This window comes from Taeniopygia guttata, chromosome 3, assembly GCF_048771995.1.
Source record: "Taeniopygia guttata chromosome 3, bTaeGut7.mat, whole genome shotgun sequence".
NCBI lineage: Eukaryota > Metazoa > Chordata > Aves > Passeriformes > Estrildidae > Taeniopygia > Taeniopygia guttata.
This window is the reverse complement of record NC_133027.1, coordinates 17406721-17426717: the sequence shown is the minus strand read 5'-3', so window position 1 is coordinate 17426717 and position 19997 is coordinate 17406721. Positions and strand designations below refer to the sequence as shown.

At 35.7% G+C, this 19997-nt stretch overlaps 1 protein-coding gene across 5 annotated transcripts in view; it reads right to left on the bottom strand.

Annotated features, from left to right (window-relative positions):
• Positions 1 to 587: 587 nt before the first annotated feature.
• The window catches only part of MBOAT2 (membrane bound glycerophospholipid O-acyltransferase 2), an 88113-nt gene continuing 68703 nt past the window's right edge, over positions 588 to 19997 (bottom strand). For 3 of the 5 annotated variants that reach the window (XM_002197647.7, XM_030270079.4, XM_072926382.1), the window contains 6 exons: positions 14104 to 14296; positions 11766 to 11869; positions 11359 to 11423; positions 6540 to 6672; positions 3919 to 4070; positions 588 to 3412 (listed from right to left, as the gene is read on the bottom strand). In XM_002197647.7, the coding sequence (XP_002197683.2) occupies positions 3190 to 3412; positions 3919 to 4070; positions 6540 to 6672; positions 11359 to 11423; positions 11766 to 11869; positions 14104 to 14296 (870 nt within the window). In that variant the 3' untranslated portion in view covers positions 588 to 3189. Of the gene's footprint in view, positions 3413 to 3918; positions 4071 to 6539; positions 6673 to 11358; positions 11424 to 11765; positions 11870 to 14103; positions 14297 to 18471; positions 18529 to 19997 lie in introns of all 5 variants that reach the window. The other 2 variants (XM_041715020.2, XM_041715021.2) reach the window with 1 other exon arrangement.

The following is a 19997-nucleotide window of genomic DNA, read 5'->3' as shown; positions in this document are numbered from 1 at the left end:
ACTAACTAACATTAACTCATTAAGTGTCTGAATGAACTGTTCACAATAGGAAAATATCTGCAAAGCACCATAAACTTATGAATGATATGTTGCATTTACTTTTCATAGTGTGCTGATCTGCAATACAGGAAACACTTTTACTTTTGGATATACATTATTTAATAAGTGAAAGAATACTTTTAAAACCATGTTTCCTTCATGTCCAAAACATTTATAGGAAATAATACTTTCTACAATTTTTGTCAGGAAGAGCAATAAAAATCACTGCCATCCTTTCAAATTCAGTATTAACAAATGGCGTGTGTAAAACCTAAAAATTATCTAAAGCATTAGGGCTGGCTGCTCTTGACTTTCTGACTGAATGGATAAAAAGGATCCAGTGTGATAGCAAGGCAGAAAATGAGTAAAGCAGAGGGAAAGAGACATCAAAACCCCAGTCGGACTAAAATCAGGGTGCTGCCATTAAAATAAAACAGTTCTTTCCACAGTCCTCAAGAGAAGTCATTCTCATGAAGAGCAGATTTTTGTTCAAAGTACTTTTATACCTAACAATGGCACTTAAAGGGTAAATTCCAGGACACTATACCTTAACTCTGTGCAGAATTTATTAATTGTCATAATTTTCTTGTGTACAATTACTTAATGAGTTCAAATCATAAAGAAAAAAGTCATGTCCAATCTTGAAACCTGTATTTTGCCACCTGCTCTCAATGAAAGTATGAATGTATTTTCTTCTTTGTTTCAACTTCCCTACATAAAGAAGTTCTGAAAAAACTGTACCTCTGAATTCACTCACGTTGAAGTATCAGTCTGTACTACCCTATATCTGCTCATTTTCTGGGAGCCTTTACAACTGTTTCCATATTTCATAAAGAAGAATTAGTAAGCCTCCACAGCACATGTGGGCACGCATGCCAAAACAGTAAATCAAGAGTATGAGAAGATAAATAAGAAAATACCACATCATATGGCATGCAAAAGTGGTTTTTCTTAAATAGCTCTGGAGACTGCACCAATAAGATTAATTTAAGTTCAAGAGTAACCAATACTGAAAGAATCAATCCTATTTCTACTTACCCACCCAGAAATGTGCAAATCTTTTTCTGTTCCTTTATGTAAATGCCCCTTCAAGTACAGAATGCAAAAAAATGTCTTTCCTGATTCTGTATTTAACAAGGATGATCAAACAAACTAGCATACTCTTACTTATTAAAAAAAAGAAATCCATAATGTGGTGTCAAAGAAATGTATGACAACCATAACCCCATGTTAGGGGAAGTCTACCTGGGCAATCAAAGTAAGGATTTAGAAGTCAGATTCTTTTATCTTAAAGATAATACAGCTGTCACTGAAACAATGAACGTCCCTCCTCATCTAAACAGACTCATCCACTCTCATTTCATATTCAGTTCACTCTTTCTGAGTAGATTAATTAGTGCTAACCTACATATATGGGAAGTTATGTTCTCTTCCTCCCAGAGTTTTAGGCAAGGAGCCAAGGGCCAGAGAGTTATGACAGCAAGGAAACAACTCTGACCTAACTTAGGATATGGTTCTTCAGGGAGTATGGTGATGATTTCTGCATGGCAATATCCCCAAAGCTGGGGATATATCCATCATTGCACTTGTGGTAGTAAGACTACTCATCCAACTGGAGCTAGATATTTGATGAAAACTTTAGGTTTCAAAATATTATGACAAAATTTTATCAATAAATTGTTTGTTATTAATCAACCAGCTGCATTAGTTTTCTCTGGTATTATCTTGTATCTGCTTTAAAATTAAGAATAAACCCCACATGGATAAACAGCTTGTGTTTACTTAAAAAAATTATATGAAAATACAGAATATATGCAATTAAAATGTAGCCCTTTAACAGTAGTACTCTAGCACTAACCATCATCAAAATAAATTATTGGAAATAGATATAACCACTACATTGTTTCCTTGACACACTTCCATAATTCAGACAGTCAGATATTCTGAAGGATTTCTTTCTTTCATTATGTTACCCAGAAATATGACATGAAATTTGCATCTAAAATTCTAATTCGAAGAAAAAGCTTTTCCTCAAATTCACACACTTCTTTGGATAAAGGTTCATCAATTATCAAGCATACAGAAATTGGTTGTGATAGTCATTTCATGTGTGACTACCTATGTGCTGAAGCTTGAAGGTAATTTTGCTATTTTATGCTGAAAGCATCATCAACTAACTGATGCCTGAAAATTCAAAATAATTTTAAGTATTAAAAATTACTTTTTGTAAAACAGTTCTATTCTAGAACAAGTATTTATGGTATTTAAGGGCAAAACTGCACTTTCATTGAAATCCCAGTGCTTGCACATTGTCTTCTGTGCCTTGTGGCTGTCTTTCCCCCTCTGGCTGCAAAGCCCACTTGGCAGTGTATTATTGGGTTTAGGTACTTTAAAGTAAAAGAAACCTACATTAGAGCTATCAATCCCTGGAAAAGGTAAATCTTCAGGTGTTTTTAATCTGTTCAGAAGGGCCATTTTAATCCATTCAGAGTAATTATACTCTTTATCAAAGAAACCTAACTATAATTTGGCATCAATGTTTACAGTTCTGTAATGTACTCTAATAGTTTAAGATAAGAAAACCCTCCAAATACTGAGATGCTTATTGCAATTCCCTTTGAAAGACTCCAAAGTCTTCTAGTGACTTTGTACTTCCTCTCATTATCTTCTTTATAGCACATAGTGTTATATATTTGAAATACCTTCCACATAAAATCAAACTTGAAATACCCACGTAGAAACTATATTTCAGTAAATAGAGGGTTTAAGGCAAGTTCACTCAGTCGGAAAAATTAATTTCCATATTTTAATCCTAGACTGACACAATTTTATTCCACCCCATCAGTGCCTTGGGATACACAACGTACATTCAGCAAAGGGCACACATATGACCCTATGGACATACGTTGCAAGTCCTGAGTGCCCATTGAAATAATGGTAATATCTTCATATAAGGCGTGACCCACAGGGACATGGCATGGGAGGGGTTAATTTGTTTTGTTTCCAGTCTTGCTATTGTATGTGATTTTCCTAGGTAATGCATTCTTTTCTTACTAAATATCTTTGCAAACAAATACAAACCCCTTTAAAAGGTGCTAAAAATGGGTTTCTGAAAACATACAAAATATATTCATCATAGTATTTCCTCAATCACTGTTTTAATGCTTGATATCTGCAGGTTATTTCTTGTTTCTGACTGAAACTATTATTTGTTGTGGAATAATGGTTCTTTTGCAAAAGACTTTCTTCTTCTAGTTTTCTGGACCACACAGGCTGGACACTTTCATGCTTTTTACTTCCTTTTTGAGTTCTTTTCAATGGAAATACCAACAACACCAGGATGCTGGCAATATGAAGACAGAAATAGCAGGAGCTAAAAAACAAACAGAAATAATAAATCAATGAAACTCTGACCATCTAACAGATATACTTTGCATATAAGATATGAAAACATGAATATTTCCTTTAAGAAAAGTAAAATAAGGGGGAAATCAGAAATTAAGTCTTCCCTCACATTATTTAGGACTGTAACAAGGTATAACGTGAACAGAAGTCTGCTTTCAACTTTTTTCACAAGTTATTTCTGGGAAGTCAATATCTAGTCTTGCTATAAAACAGTTCAAGGGCATTTAGTCATTTCAGAGGTATCCCCTGGGTTTGTTTTTGATTGAGTTTTTTCCCCTTCCCCCTAAAAATGGGTCTATTATGAGAGGAAAGTGTGAGCAACACAAGACACACTGTTCAAGTACTAGAAATACAGTTCACTCAGCTACAAATCAATCTTAGACTTCTGTCACTAAAATAGGTTCAGATATCTTCTGCCACTGAAAATACTTCTATTCCAAGTGAAAGGAAAGGAAACAGGTAGAATGTGCTTACCTGTAAAAGGTGAAAGAGGGTTTTACCGAGAGCAGTACAAACGGCACGACTGTGTAACTTATTGCTGCTTGAGTTGCCATCCATGTTACAATATCATAACATAGTTTAACAGCAGGAGATTCAACAAAATAGTGTCTGATGTTGTTTCTTATCTGAAAAAGCAGGTAATACTAAATTAGCTGAGGAATAAACCCTGAGAGCTCAGGTTGTTGCATTGACACAAAAGTCACAGGATGAATTTACATGCTATAGTTTGGTCAAATATATTTGAACTATTCAAAATGCCCAGTAACTTCAACAAGAATTGGCTCAAATTCCCTGCAATTCATTCAGCATAGGAATTTCAGCATTTATCAATTTAAGCAGAATTTAAGTAAATTAATCCTTCCCTAAATCCAATGCAAATTTAGAGTGCTTGTATGAATGAGGCAGACACTGCATTCTACCAAGCCATTCCATAAATATAGAGGGTTAGAATAAGTGAAGGCCAGAATGTTTCTGATGAAAGCTTCTATATAGTAAGCGATTTTTATATGCTTGTTAATAAAATGTATTTTAAGGCAGTAGGGTATATATCAGAATATACAAAATTCCAATTCTAATTACATATTTCAGAAGTCTTAACTTCTGTCAAGTTGGATTATTATAAAATTACTCAAATTTCTATGCTGAATTTTCTTTTGTTCTTAAATTCTGCTTATAAGATTGAATACAAGATATATTTTAAAAACCCAAATCCAAATCCCACAGGGTCGGGCTCAGTTTTATGTAAGTCTGTAATTACAAAAACATCGGTAAATCTTCGCCTCTCCTTCCTTTGACTGAAGCGTTATCCTTGCTCACACTCTTACATGCTGACAAACCAAGATGGGCTCAATTCAGCCTTTGACCCCAGACTGACAGCACAGTTGCCACTTCCTGGTCACCTGCTCTGAAGCAGTGCTGTCTGAAAAGCTGCACACCACAGTACACTGTTCAGCTTCCTTAACCCTCAGTTTCTTTAGAGCTCCTCATTCCAAAGAACGTATCCAAAGCTAGCTCCTGCTGATTTAAGTCTTTACATTAAAAACCCTTTTTGACCCTTCTTCTTGTTCTTATTCTAATTGCCCTATAGATACCACATTCCCACTCAGTCTTTACTTAGTTAAGCTATGTCAAACAAGTAATTCTAGCTACATACCCTTCATTCTGCCATCTCTCTCTAGTTATTCCTATAGTCACATGAAAGGACTGGTTCCTGAGTTCTGTAGAACCCAGATGAAGCTTCACAAAATTTCTTGTAATCTTGTATTTTAGGACTTGGAAAACAACTTTTAACAGAAATCTATGGCTGCCATTAGTAAACACCCCGTTATGAAATCTGTAATGATTAAAGGCAGTAAAATAAGTTGGATACATGCTTAGGCATAACAGAACAAAATGTGGATCAGTGCTGCCAAACTTTGCAGTTAAAGACAAGTACAGTTAAATAACAAATATGCTCTTACATATCTTACTCAATATTAAGTACTTGTTGATAAAGAAACTCAATTTTTTTTTTACTAGCCTATTGATCGATACATATGAAACATGAATGAAATATAGTCTACTAGAGAACCCTAGGATGAAGGGCAGTGAGCACTCCAATTTACTGGACTTGTCTCACTAAGTAAAGAACTTTTATTTGTGAACTGTCCCAGAACCTTGGCTTTTGCTCCAGCTCCTGGCCAATAAATATCTGAAGTTCCCTGTGATAGATCTGGAAGAAGAAAGCAGTATCTGTTGTAAAGAAAGGAGTCAGTTCTGTCAAACAAGGACTATACCCAGATCTTGTGAAGAAAAAGAAGCATTTTTTTTATTGCTGTAGTAGCAATATAAATCTGAAGTACCACCTTCCCCTAGCTATTATAGCAACCACAGAGCAGTCTGCTTCATTTCTCACTCCCCTGGTTCTTTCAACATAAAAATGCTCTGTTATGCTCCTCTGATCTGATGTGTAATTTGCTCCTCTTTTCCACTGAGTGACTGACAAACCTGTCTCTGTTCTTACACAGCTTTCTCAGGCAGAATAGTAAGAGATTTCTTGGCAGATTTGCTGCTTCCATATGGTTCTGAATAGCAACTGCAAAAGCATGTTAATGTGACTGCACTATTGGCTGGCCAACTTGAAATAGTAACTGCACTAGAGATTTTTATGTGCTGCTTGAGGGGGAGCATTCTTCATTCTTTAGTTATCATCCTTACAATAGTACTGGAGAGAAATTAGGGATGAAACAGACTCTAGAAATACATAGCACCGATGCTCAAATTTTAAGCTACTCATCATCACTGATTTTTTTGAAATTATTTTAGATAACATCAACCTGTCCAGCATGCTATAGTAACACACTCTCAGTTAATACAGAGGAAGAGCTTCCACAAAAGATATACTACAAAGATGTTATAGGCTGTGTATAGTCTTGTTTGTTTCTACTAATCAAGCCCTCCTTTTAATTAATCATTCCCATTTTTCTCATAATGAAAAAAGCAAACATCACTAGCAGACAGATTGTGTATCACAGTAAAGGACATCTTTGGAGCAATGAACATGACCAATTTGCTTTTACAAAACTTATTTAAGAAGATACTTGGTTGGTACTTACAGCTCGTGCTGCTAGTGTCATTAGTACTCCTGTTAAAAATGTTAAATAATATCCTGGATAAACCCCATGCCAGATGGCAGAAAGAATGAAGGTTTGGATCGTTGGGCTGAAGGTGGCTCGCTCATAGCACACTCTAGCAAGTCAGAAACAATTCAAGATAAGTAACATGAAACAAATCACCCAGTCTTCCCAGCTATCATTTATACTTTTACCAGTTTCATCTCCAACAAAGAAGTTTCAATGCAATTTTAATTTTCTATTTTTTAATAATGGTGTTCTTTAATAATATTATGGCTTACAGAAAATGCTTAAATCTATTCACAGCTCCTGATTTCAGCCCTCAGTGATAAACTTGTGCTCAGTGCCGTCACACATTGTCCTTATTCCTAATGAAGTGATACACAAGCATCCAAAGATGAGTTGTGGCATTAATAAGGGATCTTGAGCCACCAAAGGATGTGCTTGAAAAGCTGCACTGGAAGGCACAAACCACTGCCAGATTCTTGAGATGAGTGACGTATGTTTTCCATAAAGTAAGAGCAGCAGGGGAAAACTAATAACTACCTTCAATTTTGAATAATAAAGAAACTACAGTTGAAAATGTGTCTGTGTGACACAATTAGGTGAGTGTGACAATGAAATTGTAATAAATACTCTAGTGCTGAGAGAGTATCAAATAAGGAGAATGCTGAACTCTGTGTTATTTAAACTTGAGACTCTGAATTACTAGGCAAGGTTCTATAATAAGGAATTCTAGAAGGAAGAAGGGGAAAAGGAATCCAAGAAAGGTGGCTTCTAGAAGAAAACATTATATGACACAATGACAAACCATCATGATGTGGAAGAATGATAGGAAACATGGTAAGGTCCTGATATGGCTTCATCAAGAGTTCTTTTATGCCTTTAATGATCTGAAAACCAAAAAGCAATAGGAAATATGGAAACAGATACAAACTAACAAAGCAAAAATAAACACCACAAGCATGCATGAGCACAAATCTATGGCTAACATACAAAAATGAATTTTAACTAATAAGGCTATAGACACAAATATGTAAAATTGTTTTATAATCACATAGCAAGTAACAGAGAAAGAGAAGAGAATGCACATCTGTTATTCAAAGATGACAAGCTAATGATACTGAGAGCCACAACATCCACTACTAATCTAACTACTTTACTGCAACTTCCACATAAAGATTCCTGAAACCTACTGATGTAGTCTAGGTTGACGAACAGAAGGTAAAAAGACAGGATCTGAATAAAGGAAGATTAAAAGTGTAATTTTCTAATTTAGTTTATTTCAGTCAAATAGATATAGTAAGTTTTATCTTATGAGGTCTTCAGTGGGATATGTGCTCAACCCCCTCCTCTTGCTAAAGGGCTTCAGTCACAGTGGCAATTAAGATGAGAACATGGGGCTGGTCTAATACTTAAAACTATCTGACAACATCTGACCAAAACAGATCACCTTAAAGAGGAAAGCAACATTGGCCAGGCTGAATAGCAAACAGAGACATTTTTGACAAAAAATCTGTCAGCTTCAGGAGTAGCAAAGCATTAGGAAAATGTGCGCTGAGTCAGGGAGATATCTTGGAGCAAAATCTTTTCATCAAAACCTCATCTGACACTGCCAGAAGTCGCCCCACCAACACAATGACCTCTGTCTTGGCCAAGACAGAGAATCCCTGGTAGCCACAGGGTAGCTGCATCCAGATAGGGGCCTGTCAGTGCAGTGCACCATGCCAGGGAGCAGTGTCTCATCCCTTCCAGCTGCAGGCACATGGATTTGTGCCAGGCTTTTCAAGGGGACATGTGAAATCACCAGATTCACACCAAGATGGAGCACTCACATCTCCCACAGGCAGTGCATCCAAGCAGGGTTTTGTATCCCACACATCCTTAGGAGAGGAGGTGCAGTTTGCATGTAATTGTGTATGTACATGTGTGCTTTTTAATCTACTTGGGATTGGTTGCAGAAGAGTGTTTAAAAATGTTTATTACACCAAAGCACTAAACACATGTGAAATGTTCTGTGTTCTAATACTGCTATTAATTCTGAATGCATGTGACTGGTGGCTAATTACATCTCATTAATAAAGTGATACATGTCTTCAATTATTATTTGGTTTAAAGTACTGAAATTATCCCTGGAAAGCATTCAGGAGCAAACAAAAAGTCACTAAATTAACTAACCAAATTTCAGCTGTATCAATGTGAAGTAAAACAGTACCAAAAAATTCCTCAGATTTCAATTTCAAAGAGTAAAAAGTAAACTGAAATGCTTCCATGGATTTGGCAATAATAATGTTGAAATACTTCATTTGATGATCCTAGAAACAAATGAAGGAAATATGGTCATCACAACAGGTTGAGAAAGTCTATTCAAATATAGGTGGTTCCATAATGCTCTAGAAGTGGGAAGATGCCTCAACTGTTCAGCAAGGTACTGGCCTCAGTCTGGTTCTATGATTTCTTTACTAACTTAGGTGGTAGACTAAGAAGTATTTCTTCCACCTTGTTTTCCTTTGCTTTTTTGAGGTGGAAGGTGGGATGGACAAGATGGGCATTGTTTTCTTAATAGAGAGCACTAGAATCCAAAGTGATCTTGGCAGACTTGAACAATGTTCTTAAATCAACAAGATGAAGTCCAAAGCATAGAAAATCTAATAAGAAAAGTGGAAGACACAAACCAGTACCATTCCTGCAACATTACTCAAAAAGCGTAGCTGAGTATGAGTAATGGATCAACAGTATGAAACACTGAGTATTGGCTAAGCATGAACCAACAGTAGATTGCTGCTGCAAACAAAGATAACACCCTTTCTAATACATCACAGTATTACCCAAAGAAAATAATTATAACTAATCCACTCAAATTAATCAACCCTGCCTCTAAAAAGCCAGGGGAAATTCTTGAAGGTCTTAGCAGAAGTACTGCATCTACTCTAAGAAGACAGGACATTTGGAAAGATGTCAGAATTGAGCAAAAAAGCCCACAGTTTTGCAAATGTGACCAAAGACAAATGGGATGAGATGCTTTCTTTGGAAAAGATAAAGAATGGACTGAGGGGAACATAACAGCTTTCCCAGCCCAGAAATGTTATAATGATATATATTGTTGATATATGCTACTATGTAACTATCTATTTTAACTTACATGCTTGTAACAATAATGCCTTTAAATTGCTGTATACTATGATCTACATTAAATATTTATTAAACCTCTTTGTGATCTGTAGCTCCATTAACTGTATTTTCTACAAGTCTGTTTTTACACACAATCAGGCTTCAACTGATGGTTCCGTTTCTACCATTATCAGAAAAGAACAGAACAAATGCTAATGTCAGGTATTTCATGTGAGATAAATGGCTGAAGTTTTAGGTACTTCTATAAATGGTAAAAAAAGTGAGCTATTAGAAGTCGACGTTTAAAGTAATGTATGCGTTTGTCCTCTATGCAAATTTTTGGAGCATTGCAACTAACCAAATGATTAGTAACAAAATGTACATTCTCTACCACTATTAATACACCTATTTTACTCGCAACAAAACTTTCACAGAATACCCATCTTTCCACACCCTTTCAACTTTGACAGAATCAATTTAGACCATCCAAAAGGATTATTTTCTTATTGTTTTAAAAAATACTTATTAAATAGATGGTTTAAGTTTTCTTCACATCTTCTTTTATAATCACCCTGAGCAACTGACTTGCATTTTTTTTCTTTCAATTTTTAAGAGTAATATTATGCTTCTTCACTAATAATTTTTGTTTAGAATAATTCCATTTAGGGGATTTGAAAGTCTGTGGAAATACAACCTCGTCCTGTTATCTTCTAATACTGTTAAACTTCTGTTCTCTAACTAAATCAAAACAGCTAAATTACATATTTGGTTTTTGAAATGCTACATTTCAATACCTCCAAACATGCAATTTTTTGTTGACGGTCCTAGCAATAGATTCCATTGACTATTGAGCCAACCAGAATAATCACATAAAATTCAATTTCTTTTTTAAACTGGATGTGCAAAATATTTAGGGATGAAATTATGGAAGAAAGAGAACATACTATGAAGAAGTTTGATGGAAGAGACATCCAGTTGCCAGCTATCCTAGAATAAGGGGTAAAGTCTTCTAAGTGATCCTAAGATAGGAGTCTCAGTTAAACTTGCACCTGTGGATAGGAGACCAACTCAAGAGTCTGACTGGAAGAAGGGAAACAGCACCCACGAGCTACTCAAGAACACTTCTACTTTCTCCTTACCACAAAGAAGCAGAATGATGTAATTCATAGGGCACTGTACCTGTTCCCCAGGCAAGGAAAAAGAGTGCAGCTGAGAGTCATCTGGAATTATTGCTGACAGCACATTGTAGGGTTTGATGTCTGTCATACACTCATAATGGAAGGAGCACAGAAAGTTTTCTCACAGAACATACACAAGTTCCTGTATCACTCTGGCTAAAAATAATGCAGAGCCTTCAACAGGCTGAGATGTACACTTTGCCTGCTGCTCTCAGCAACATGCAGTGCCTGAATGCTAAGAGAGGGGAAAAAAGACACCTCCACAGATTAACAGTTTTAAGTTCCCTATGGCCTGTGAAGAAAAACAGATTCTAGCATAACCTGATAGTTTACACTATGAAAGAAGTCCTAAACTCAGACGCCTTACTTCAAGCACTACAAGAAGAATCTCCTGCATAGTTGCTAAACAAGTGATGTTTTGTGGGAGTTAGCTTCAAACGTTATACCATCTTCAAAGAAATATTTATCTAAGAAACTTAAGTGGAGAAAAATTTCCTTTAAGAAATAAATACCTTTTGAGCCAAAGAGCTGTTTGGATATTCCAGTTATCAAGAAACATCTTGAAACTTGTGGAAAACTGTAAAGTAAAACAAACTAGTTATTTCCATAATTGCAGAGTGTCACAATGTGTTTCAAAATTCTTGTGTATAAATTATAAATCCTCCCACCCAAATTTGTGATGAGTTGAATAAGTTATTTACTCAACTACTCATAACCACAGAATATTTTGCATGTCAATTGACAAGTAGAACACGTTCAAAACAGGCTATTTTCCACCCTTTTTAAAGGTGTGAACATATAATTTTTGACTTAGAACATATTCACTATCTAAAGGAACAAATGTATAGGAAAAGTTATTGAAATTAAGTGCAACTACCTACATGGGCATGTGGGTTGTTTGAAAGAACCAGAAACAAACCTCTATTTGCTGGATTCTCAGATTTGATATTAGATCCCAACGTGTAACTCCATTTTTGTCATAGCCTCTAAAACCAAACCCCGCTGCATTATTAATTGCATCTGCTGCAATGAGACAAGAAGAAATAAATTAATTGTAAACTGTCTGTATTCCAAATTGTGCATCACACAACACGTAGTTTGTTCAAAACATTTATTGCATTTTAAAGACTACATTTATTTTTCCTTTTAAATACCGAGGATCACTTGAACAAAAAGAAAACAATCCAAGCAACACTAGCTTCCAATTCAAAAACTTGCACAAAAGCATAAGAATGAGAGGTAGCACTAGCTACTTCACAGTACAGATGTTGCCTGTCTCCCATACCACCAACTTAGACTTGCTTGAGCAATCAGACAGAAAAACAAACTCAATACTACAAAACAGTGGCTGGTTCTAATGAATTGAAACAGCAGCTCAATGCTCAGATGCGTGCCTTTGGTCTTCATTATGCAGCAACAGTGATGCTTAAAGCACATAGGTTAAATTGTGTGATTCCCTCCATGCAGGTGCATATTCACAGCACCCCACAGAGAGCAGTGCAGACCTAACAGACAAAACCAGTCATTTTCTAAGGAATTCAGAGCTCATCAAACTTCCACCAATGGCACAAGGGCTCTGTTACCACACCTCTGAATTTAAAGTGTTTACAGTGCATGTCAAAGGTCAGATGTTCCAAACAAACAATATTATTCCCTAGGAGAAAAAGCTGCTACTGTCATCTGGACTATGCAGGAAAATACAAGGGATCTCTACTGCCTGTCACTTTCAGTCATCACCTTCACCTGAGCTTTGTTAGTTCAGACAATAAAATCTCCTCAACTGTGTTTTCCAAATTAGGATGGCCACACACAAGGAAATGAGATGTGTTTTAATTTATAATATTTTTACTTCCTTGTGATTTTTTTTTAAAACATCTTTGAAAGCAATAAAATTTGCTGCCTTACACCTGATGGTGCTACACCAACTTCAAATACTGGGCAATAGTTTTACGCTGAATTAGAAACAGCTGGAGACACAAACTCCATAATCTTTCACAAGCTAGAATGTAAAGACTGTAACTAGAGTAAGTACTCATTTTATTAACTAGCATTTTCGTATTCATTTTAAGTAATTAATTTCATTAACACTTTTTTTTTTTAAGTGTAAAGAGTAGTAATGTACAACTCAAAGGTGTAACATTCAGTAAAACTTTTAAAGACCCTCACATTCTACTCGTACAATGAAAAGTTCAGATGAGACAAAATGGAAGGAAGCCTAACAAATTAGAAGTACAGAGTTAGCATAGTTTCTTTGGTATTTACCAGAGGAATGCTAGCTCTACACTGCTAACAAGTGCATAAAGAGGAATTAAAGGCAAAAAAAAAGCACAACTGAAATTATTCACTTTTCAGATGACTACTGCTATTTATAGATGATGATACGGGTGTATAAGAGCATAATATTCAAAAGTATTTATTTCCACAACAAGCCCCAGAACTGCTATATCCAGACAAGCTGAAAGCATTTAATTCATTGACCAGGAATGAAACCAGCAGCTGTAAATGAGTCATGCTGCTCTGCTACCCTAAAGCTTTCTTTATTGCATTGTTTCCACAGATTTTCTCTCAAAAGAGCTATGAGACAAATACATAAAACTGGAGAGGAGGAGGAAGCTGATGAAATCTGTTGTGTGAGCCACTTTCAAGATGTCAGCTTACTTAAATAAAGCATCTTCCTGCTGTACACTTTTTTTACAAGTAACATGAAAGGAAATGCAAAATATTCCTTAAACTATATTCAGACTTTTAGTAAATAAAGGCTAAAAGTGAAGTGTCACCCATCAAATTCTGAAAATGCCACCTACTATTAACAACAGTATCATGTACCTGAATTCCAAAGTATTAATTTTCCTTTGTGATTGAATAACATCAAGCTGATAACTAACTGATCAAGCTGATAACAAACCACAGAAAGAGGCTAAAATTAAGATTGAAGATATGCCAACAATAAAGGTATCAAAATAATTTTTTAAAAAACACAAACAAAAAGGATTGTACATCAGACTAGATTTACTACTATTTTTTCTTTTTTTAAAGTCACTGTTCATTGGAACACTATCACTCTCCAAAAAGAGTGATTGCTTCTCAAAAGGTATTCAATGTACTTAATACCTTGAAAGACTTAAATGCAATCAGATTTTCCTAAGGCCTCAAGAGGGCACTGCCACTTTTTTAATACACACTTAAGAGAGCACATCTCAGATGACTCTCAATACATGCTCTTTCTGTTATTATTACATTTTTAAACATACACTTACCTAAAGTCCATGCAAAATAATACTTCGGTCTGGCAGCCATGAGAGACACATACAAGTAGAAAAACCTTACAGGCCATGATGCTGTAGCTCTGAAGTTATCATCAATGTTGTATTCCACAGGCAAAGTTTTTGTAATAGTCATGTGGAAGAGTAAGGACAGTCCACAGATCAAGAGCTTCTGTGTCACAGCTATCTGAAAATTTAAGGGAGATTCTGTCAGCTTCATTTTTTTATCTTCTGGAAACAAAGGAAAGTTAAAATCTTGCTTCCCTATACAGACATATACATATCTTAATTTTTCAGTAATATATATACTAGCAACTTTAAAATAGTTTATAAAAAAATCTCTATTTTACACAGATTTGAGGAATATTGTTATATTGATCAAGTTGTGATAATCACTTCTCATGCCCAACACAATAAATCCAGTCTGACTATAGTGAGTCTTTAAAAGCCCTTTTAATAACCAGAGCACCTTTTGCAAGTCAGGTTTTTTTTTCTTACTTTCTTGTCAAATTACAGGAGCAATAAAATTGTTACAACATCATAACACAAAACATAATCTAGGACATAGTAAGATTATTACTGCAGAGATTCCAGAACAATTCTTCAGTTTCTTTTCCGGACCCTTTGGCATAATGCAGGTGCAACTTCTGCCCAACTCAATACATCAAGCACCTTTGTCAGATTATCAAAGCATCTAAATTCTAAACCAAGTATTGAAATGATTTATGAATTTCAGCCCAAATTTGAGCCAATCAGTTCTAGATAGACCTGTTTTCCCAATCAGAGTGATCAAGCTACAGTGGTACAAATAATATGCTCACAGATATGTACACGTGTTGCTCAGATAGGACCTACTCAAATTTTTTCAAAACTCAGCTTTGCTATAACCACCACAGTAAAGAGAATGTATCTTCAGTAGAACTTTTCTAAGGTTCTATTATAAAACATACAGAGCAGTATATGCCTGACACTGACTGCTCTAAGTCTCTAGTCTGATCCACATCCCAAGGGCAGACATTGTGTGCCCTTTTGTGAAAGACCCCAGTAACATGCTAAACTAAGCACCAACAAGAGAAGCTTGGGAGCTAATTCACTGAAATGCAATTTTCAAGCTTTTATTTTATGTAATCTCAATATTTAAACATTACAGTTTTAATTTATGTCAGAATCTGTAGGTATTGATGATTCCGAGATTGTATAAAGTCTCTGTCTTTCTGCCCCGTTGCCAAAGAAGAAGCCATAATTTGTCTGTGCTGTTTTCAAGGTTGTTTATTCTCGCTTATCTCTAACATGTTCTGCTGCCCTGCCGCAGGTCTGTCCTGCAGGGCAGCGTGTGGGGCTCTGCCCCCAGTGGGATGGTACAAACATTATATACCAGAAACTACGTGTACTATATTTACAATAATGTGCCAGTATCTGTCACCTACGTTGAACAGTGTGTCCACAGCCTAAACCAATAGAGAAATGCCAACACCACAGTGAAACATGGAGGGCATGAAGAAGGAGAAAAAGGACAAGACACACCCAATTTCCTCCATCTTGTCCCCTTTCAACCCCTAATCTAGAAACCTAAAATTTTACTTTTGCACCTGTGCCACACTTAATTATTACTCATATCAAACACTCCGAGCTTGTAATTCATCCTGTGAGATTGAAAACTCTTTTCCATGGACAGAGATCAGAGACAGTGTCTCTTGGGGCTCTGTACAGGGGGGTTCCTGACCCCTGCCAGGGTCCCAGGCCCTCCAGGGCAGCCAGAGGGAAGCCCTGGATTCCCACAAATTTACATTACATTTACACAGATACTAAACTTAACAAGAAAACAATCAAACTACTTTTCTTTGAAGCATCAGAACAAAAATATAACCAGAATCTGTCTGTGCTGCTTCCAGTACACCCACCCAAACTTTTAAAGGTAACATCCTGCTTCACTGAGAGTTCTGCTCAACATCTAGTTCTAAAATAAAGGGCAATTTTTTTCCACAATACAGAATGGGGCAGTAAATGTCCAACTGAAAGTGCACACTTTGGTAAGACACACAGTATCAAAGATTCACCCAGTTGCACAGATGTACCTTTAATCTGGTACAACCTGACTAAAGAATTAAGACTTGGAAAAGCTAAAACAGTGAGGGTATTTTAGGGTCTTGCATATATTTCACTTGGCTCATCTCAGAAAATATTTCAGAGAGGATCAGGAATCCCAGCGATTTAAAATAAAACATCAGACAGATAATTCAGGAGGCTAGTATCTATTAATGGTTAAAGCTGGTGCTTAATTATTTGTTTGTATTTGCTTTCTAATGAACTTCATTTTAATACTTTCTTCTATTACAAGATTTCAATGTGAAGAGCATTAATTTTCTCAGTGCTCCTTTGTTATTCCAGAAATATTAATAATCTCTTTCCTACAGCAGAGGGAAAGTTTGGCTGGCTTAACACCTTCAGGATCTTAAACAGAAATGTATGTTCATAAAATCAGTTACTACTAAAACTAATGATTCTTTAATTCTGGTATGTATCTGACAAATGCAAAAGTCTGGTATTTGTAAGTATTAGCAGGCATCACCCCAAGTTCTGAAAACATTTGCAAGGACTGAACTTTAAGGCCTAAGTCACAATTGCAAGTCATGTTCCATTCTGCAGGAGAAACAATACTTAAAAGCTGGTACCAGTAACATGCAAGTTAAAACATAAGTATGAATATATAAAATAAGTTATTTCCATCTGAAGATGACCATAAAGTCTCAAAAAATGTTTTGGACACTTATAATGTTATCTCTGTTCAAAGACCTGCTTTGTGCCACTGCCTGTGTTTGCCAATTTTTCTATTAGCAAACAGATGTCACTCACCTGCCTATTCAACACTAAATATGCTTTGTATTTCTCTGAAGGTTCTTAAGTAAATTGTAGAGCTGAAAACACCTCTTCTACAAAAGAGCATCAGGGTTTCAACAAAATTTACTTTAAGAGAAAATAATGAACTCATACTGTACCCTGCCATAAATTGAACTTTTTTTTTTTTTTAATTTAATTTTTAAATTTTTTTAATTAAAAAAAAATTTTTTAAATTTTTTTAATTATTAACAGTGTCCTTAGAAAACTGTGGTGGAGATAATCTCCCACCTCTATAAAGTCAAGGAGCTGCTGTTTCCAGACTGGTTTAAGCAGAGCTTCTGAAGGCCGAGCCAAACACAGGCTCAATGCAGAGTCCTGCCCTGCCTCCACTCCTTTTCTGCAGGTTTGCCTCATTTCCCTGCTCCTTAGACTGAATCAGATTAGAGAAACAAATCAGATGAAAACCTAAATTTTTGGCATTTTGCAGAGAGACATTTGTTGTTTGGAAATTTTTTTGGTGGAAAGGTGTGGTGGTACTTTTGGTAGGTTTTGGTGGCTTTTTGTTTGTTTTTTCACGACAAGTTAGTTTCAGACAAATCAAATTATCTGACTGAAAGTACCACACTGTGCAATGACACCAACAAAATAATTGTTCAATTTTTCAATTACCTACTGAAACGTATTTGGTAAAGCATTCATTCACTTCCTATTACTTAATTAACCTTTCTTTGCCAAGGCATAAATGGGAAATCACTGAATTGCACAGTCACATAGGAGGGTTGGTCAATTTTTACAAGGATGAAGTAATTTGAAGTTTCTTTTCATTTACTCTTTTAAGTTTTCAACATAGCAAAATAACAGTTCTGTTAAGGAATTAAAGACAGTAAGATGCAGAATAACTTTGACCTTTCATGAAGAAGCACAAAATACAAATTATTTTACAACAAAAAGGTAAAAGACCTGTCTCATCCACTTTTGATGAACAACTGGGCATACCTGCATAAAAATATGAGATATGCTCAACACTGGGATGGGAAGGAGGTACTAAAGCTAGAAGACAGTGCCAGGACATGCATAAATTAGACAGGAATATAATTAGGTTGAAAGCTAGATACTTAATTGGAGAAAGGGATTCAGAAGCAGCTTTCTAATTGAAGAAATAAAGGTATTTCTAACTGAAGAAATAGAGTGCTCTGAGCACTCACAGAGCTCAAAATATTAGAAATAAACTACTGAATAAACATGTAAAACAAAAATAGATGAAAAAAAGTAGAGAGTAATCTTCAAACATTTTATTTGAATGAACTTGTTCTTAATTTGATAAAGAATCAGTACATAATACATAATATTGAACAGTATTAAAGCACATTATTCTGGGGATGTTGGTACCTCAGACAAAAACTATATATATTTAAGCAAGAACATTATGACCTGTAGGAAGATTCTGCATAATAAGCAAGAAAGCAGATATCTGCTGACAGGAATCTTGTATTTTAAGGGTAGCCGTAATAAAAAGAAACTTACAAAGACAGATATTAATTTCTGAGAGTTGACACCACTTTGAGCACCAACAAATGATAGCTTGCAAAAAGGCACAATAGGAGGGATATAAGAAGCAAGTTTTAATATGGTGACTTGATTCATTTAACATGCAATGAACACAGCAAAAGTACTAATCCAAGTTAACATCATGCAGTCAACACACACAGTATAGAGGAGGAGGCTGGCATGAACTACTTCAGTTATGTAATTGTATTTAACAAGAAATGAAACTTACTGTAACTCAGCCCAAGGATTCTTTTTTATTTATGACATTAACATTTGCTGATCCCCGCTACATTTCAAATTTTTTTAAGTTACCTAAAAAATTATTATTCTTGAAATAATAACAAATTCAAAATATTAAAAAAGTTAATGGTATTTAAACATTCTTCTAGAACAAGATAATGAATATTTTAATTGATACAGCAAATGCAGTAAAATTGTGTCATTCATCTTTCTCCAAAAGCACACAATACTCACTGGTGTTATAAAACGCAGCCAGATTTCTCTAACACCAGTTGGGAAATGAAGTATCAGGAGCATAAACAGCTTCTCTTTGTTTTTATGTCAAAAGCTAATGCGGCATAAATTGCAAAAGTTTCAAGCATCTTAAGAGCAAATAATTTTAAGGAAAACCACTTACCTGAAAGTGGAAGCCATCATAGGTTTATATTTATTTCTATTGACTGTGTGCACATTACTAGCAAGATTATGTGGTAAAAAGCCAGAAGTCCTATCAGGCAATCAGTGGATGTGTGTCCAGAAGTACTGATACAGGTACTTCAAGGCAGGTTTGGTTTACCTCCATTCATTTGCAATAATTTTACTACATAACACTTTTCTGCAGAAACAGGATTTCAGTACACAAGATTTTCCTGGACCAAAACAATGTTTAGAAACAAAACTGCCTGCAACTTTGTAGATACAACACATCAAAGCAGAGCATGGGCCATGTGATGCTGATTTACAAAAGGAATTCTCAGTGTCTTCCACCCTTCCTAACTTGTTCCACAGCTCACTTGTGGGAGCTCATGTGCTCTGTCAATTTGTGGAGCATATTGAAGTGTTATCCTCCAGCCAGGAGTTTAGATTCCAGTCGTGCAAATTACTACATTCATACAAGATGGGTAGAATGAATTCCGTGCAAAGACTCTTTACCCACTTTCCAAGGATGGAAGTGGTTGGAGATGCCCCAGCTGACGGGGAAGCACACCTTGTTGGCCCAGCTGTGGGGCCATAACCTCTGGATGGTAGGACAGGACAAGCAGCTACATGTGGGAATGCCTCCATCTGCTCCAGCAACAGCTGGTCTCACAAGATAAGCAGAGCATGGGCAACTGGTGCTGGAATTAGCAAAAGCCATGCATGAGAAGTGTTCTAATTGACCCCAAGATAATTCTGCCTCTTACGTGAGATTAGAATTACCTTAGGCACATGTAAATTTAAATGCCTGATACATTACCATTAAGACAATAAGAGTGGAAAAATAATATTTAATACTCTGGGCA